Genomic DNA, 3,408 nt, shown 5'->3' with positions numbered 1-3,408 from the left:
GAAAAACTCAGTCCAAGTGTAGGGCCATGCAAGCTGCTCACAGGTTTAAATACTTGCCTTCCTTTATAAAGCCGCTGACAGTTACCCTATCAGCTGCTACACCTAGTCTGATGTCAAGGTCAAAGATTAAACATAATATTTTTTATGTAATTCAAAATTCTTTACAGCAGTCAGCATGCAAAGATCCTGGTCAGCTGTGTGATGTCGGCAGCAGTTCAGCTCTAACCTGAGTCATTGTTAATAACTTATGCTGACCCAGTGACTCTTTTTTAGTTGATTAGCAACCCATTCGTATGTTTGAATAGCAAAATTGTTCAGCCTGTTCAGCTATTGATAGCCTGTTTTCTTTACCCGAGCTATTGAGGATCTAAATATCTAGTAGTCAGGTGCTGATGATGTATAGAGCAAATCTTGGCTAACATTTGAACAAGCAAGTACCATGTCAAAGTTATACTGCAACATATAGACAAGAGAGTGAGAGATGTAGTAAGAACTTCAACAACACAGTTTAATGGTAGACTTATAGTTGAGGTAAATAATATATTACTTACTCTTTATTCATAGGAATATATGAAAAAAACTGAGCTAGTAATAATATTAGTCACTTTTCTTACATGCATAGAGTTCACTTTTATTATGTTCTACAATCCTTTATATACAGTAGTTCTGTTAAATAAGGAACATTCCAGAAGGAAAGTCATGTGATCAATAAATATTATCATTATATAACTCTGTTGGCTCTTTTATACTACAGTTGAATTGTGAAACCACGCCATGAATATTTACAGTGCGTTTAAATCCTATATTTACATACCAAGATACATACCAAGATAATCTATAGAAACACTAAAATTAATACTACTTGTTTATGTGTATAATGCAAAAACAATATATTGTTTTAAGACAGTTTCCGGTATTGGCAATAATATGTTATTACATAATTGTTGCAGATGTGCAGATCATGTACAATGATATATGATCATTAAAGATGTGTGTATCATGGGTATAAATGTATTTTTATAATATATTTTGGATGTTGGAGTCGTTAACATTGAATATTTCACAAAGAATATTTCCATATTTACTATTTACCATTTTTAATATCACCACACGCTCTCAGTATGGAGTGCCTTGGAACGGGAGGATTCTCCAATGAACTAGTAATGAGAGTGCCATCAGTGCTGTTTGATGACACCGATGATTCATCTTTCACTTTTTCTAAAAAAAATGATTGGATTTATTTGTGCTTTCAAGCTACATTACTTATGTTTTCTGGTGAAAGTGAAAGCAGAGGAAAGTCTGGAGGTAAATAATGAAAGTGTTCATAAAAGTAAAAACTAATAAACATGCAAAACTTCAGATTATTTTTTTTGCTGATGGTTACATCATTTCCATCTTTTCCATACACACCTCGGCCTTTCATCTCCTCACTACCATGTGTATTCTCAGCATATTGCATATCTATTGCAAGGTCATCACAGCTTTTTACTTGAGCCTGCGTGGTTTCAGATTCAGAAACTTTCTGGGTATTACGTGCTTTGTCCCTCATTGCATAAGCATCGGCACTTGCTGTGCATGAGCTGTTAGACTCTGCCTGATTAGTGTCGCTAGCTTTCACAACAGAGTCAGTATTATCCCTAGAAGTGAGAACGTTTGATGGTGAGCTCCCCTCTGCATAATTTGATGAGGTTAACTGAGGAATAGCTACATCCCTAGCTAGGCTAGAAAAATCTTCAGAGGCTATAGTATCAGAATTGTCTAGAGTAACCCCTCCATTTATATCATCCTGATCATGACATCCTTGGACACTCCTGGCTGTTTGGATGTCAACATCCCCCTCCTCTAACTGGTAAATAGCAAACGGATCTGAGAAAGACCGAGTAATGTCTAACTCATCAGAATCAACAGATGACAGCGCATGTGGTGTAGACTCGACTGCTTCAATCTGTATTTTTCCTCGATTTTCAACAGTGTGAGGAGGTGATTCACTGAGATTAACCGCCACCTGAAACGAATTGGCAATACACACTGTCAGCAACAGTCAAATTTCATGTTTGAGATATTTCTTGGCGATCTTATTCCTCTTGCTATGACTACACACAGTGAGCACTGAAGAGAGTACTGGTCAATGAGTGTCAGGTTCATAACTTCCGACTTTTTAGGAAAAAAAACAAACTGCTATCACTTCTAGGGCGCTTTCAGATTCCCTACACGTTGTGGGTATGTGTACATGTATATGGCACATGGGTGGCATTTTATTCCAATTGAATACTCCTTACGACTGCAGAAAAAATATGGTAGTTTTTTCACTTGATTAAGGTACAAAATGTTACGTTACAACCAAGTTGCGTAGCCTCATCAGCATGTGGAATGCATTTATCTCTACGGCCAATTATTGAAAAATATAGCTCAAGATATTCATCAATAGTTTAATGTTTATAGGCTATGCTAACTGCTCTGGTGTAACATCAGGGCAAGCCAGGACTTTCTTTTCAAACAAAGCCTCCACATCAAGCATCTTAATAGGTAAATTTCAGTAGTTTGAACATTCTATTTTGTGCTGCATTTAGTTCGATTTAGATGAATTTTTGTTAGCTGTGAAACAAAAAGCTCTCATAACTATGATATGTAGCATTTGTTAGACTCAATGGAGGCTTCACATTAAAGGTTCATGTCAAGTTTTTAAACATTTTATTACAATGTGAGGATACTGTTCTATCTTGAGATTTCATTTACTGTCTCAAGTGATCTGACTGTCAGGATGTTTAAAGATATTTAAAGGCGAAAAAACTTGATCGCAGTTCAAATGCTCAGAAAGAAAAAACGCACCCAGATTTCCTCAAAATGGCATTAATAGTCGTGCATATTTTTTATATGTGATATGTATACGTTCACACCAGCATTGGGTAATCATACGTTCACACCAGCATTGGGTACTCATATGTTTACACAGCATTTAGAGGAAAACAATGGGACAAATTCTAACCAAAATATCTTTAAATCATTTGAAATATCTATAGCAGTGTACGTATCTGGGACTATACTTGAAGTTTTATTTAAACAATCCTGAGCAAATACAAAATAAAACATATGTCACTATATATAGAGATGTGTAACACTGCAGATTGAATGAACAGCCAATGTCACAACGAGAGGGACAAACATGAAGTGCGACTATTGACGTCATTTTTGAAAAAGTGATTTTCTTCTGAGCATTTTAAATGCGATCAAATTTATCAAGTTATGTTAATTTTAATCTTGAAACATCCTGGCAGTCAGATCACCTAAAACGGTACAGAGAATCTCAAATGATAAAAGATATCTAGACTTTCTAATAAAATATTTTGAAATATGATGCTAGTAAGCGATCAATGAAAGTAATCTAGACTTGCACACTACGCTTACTGC

At 35.5% G+C, this 3,408-nt stretch overlaps 1 protein-coding gene across 1 annotated transcript; it reads right to left on the bottom strand.

Annotated features, from left to right (window-relative positions):
- Positions 1-498: 498 nt before the first annotated feature.
- LOC137410143 (uncharacterized) lies at positions 499-3,187 on the bottom strand. The gene is made up of 3 exons (XM_068095729.1): positions 3,164-3,187; positions 1,411-2,005; positions 499-1,218 (listed from the first exon to the last, which is right to left on the bottom strand). The coding sequence occupies exons 1-3, from the start codon at positions 3,185-3,187 to the stop codon at positions 1,085-1,087; spliced, it is 753 nt and encodes a 250-aa protein (XP_067951830.1). The 3' UTR covers positions 499-1,084.
- Between the last annotated feature and the right edge of the window lie 221 nt (positions 3,188-3,408).

Source organism: Watersipora subatra, unplaced genomic scaffold (genome assembly GCF_963576615.1).
Source record: "Watersipora subatra unplaced genomic scaffold, tzWatSuba1.1 SCAFFOLD_46, whole genome shotgun sequence".
NCBI lineage: Eukaryota > Metazoa > Bryozoa > Gymnolaemata > Cheilostomatida > Watersiporidae > Watersipora > Watersipora subatra.
The sequence above is the reverse complement of the archived record's forward strand: the minus strand, read 5'-3'. Positions and strand labels throughout refer to the sequence as shown.

Coding starts and splice junctions, on each gene's coding strand:
- LOC137410143 (XM_068095729.1), bottom strand. CDS start 3,187: ATGACGTCAATAGTCGCACTTCAT. Junction 2,006..3,163: donor CGTCAATAGTCGCACTTCAT/GTTTGTCCCTCT, acceptor AATTCGTTTCAG/GTGGCGGTTAATCTCAGTGA. Junction 1,219..1,410: donor TGAGGAGATGAAAGGCCGAG/GTGTGTATGGAA, acceptor CATTTTTTTTAG/AAAAAGTGAAAGATGAATCA.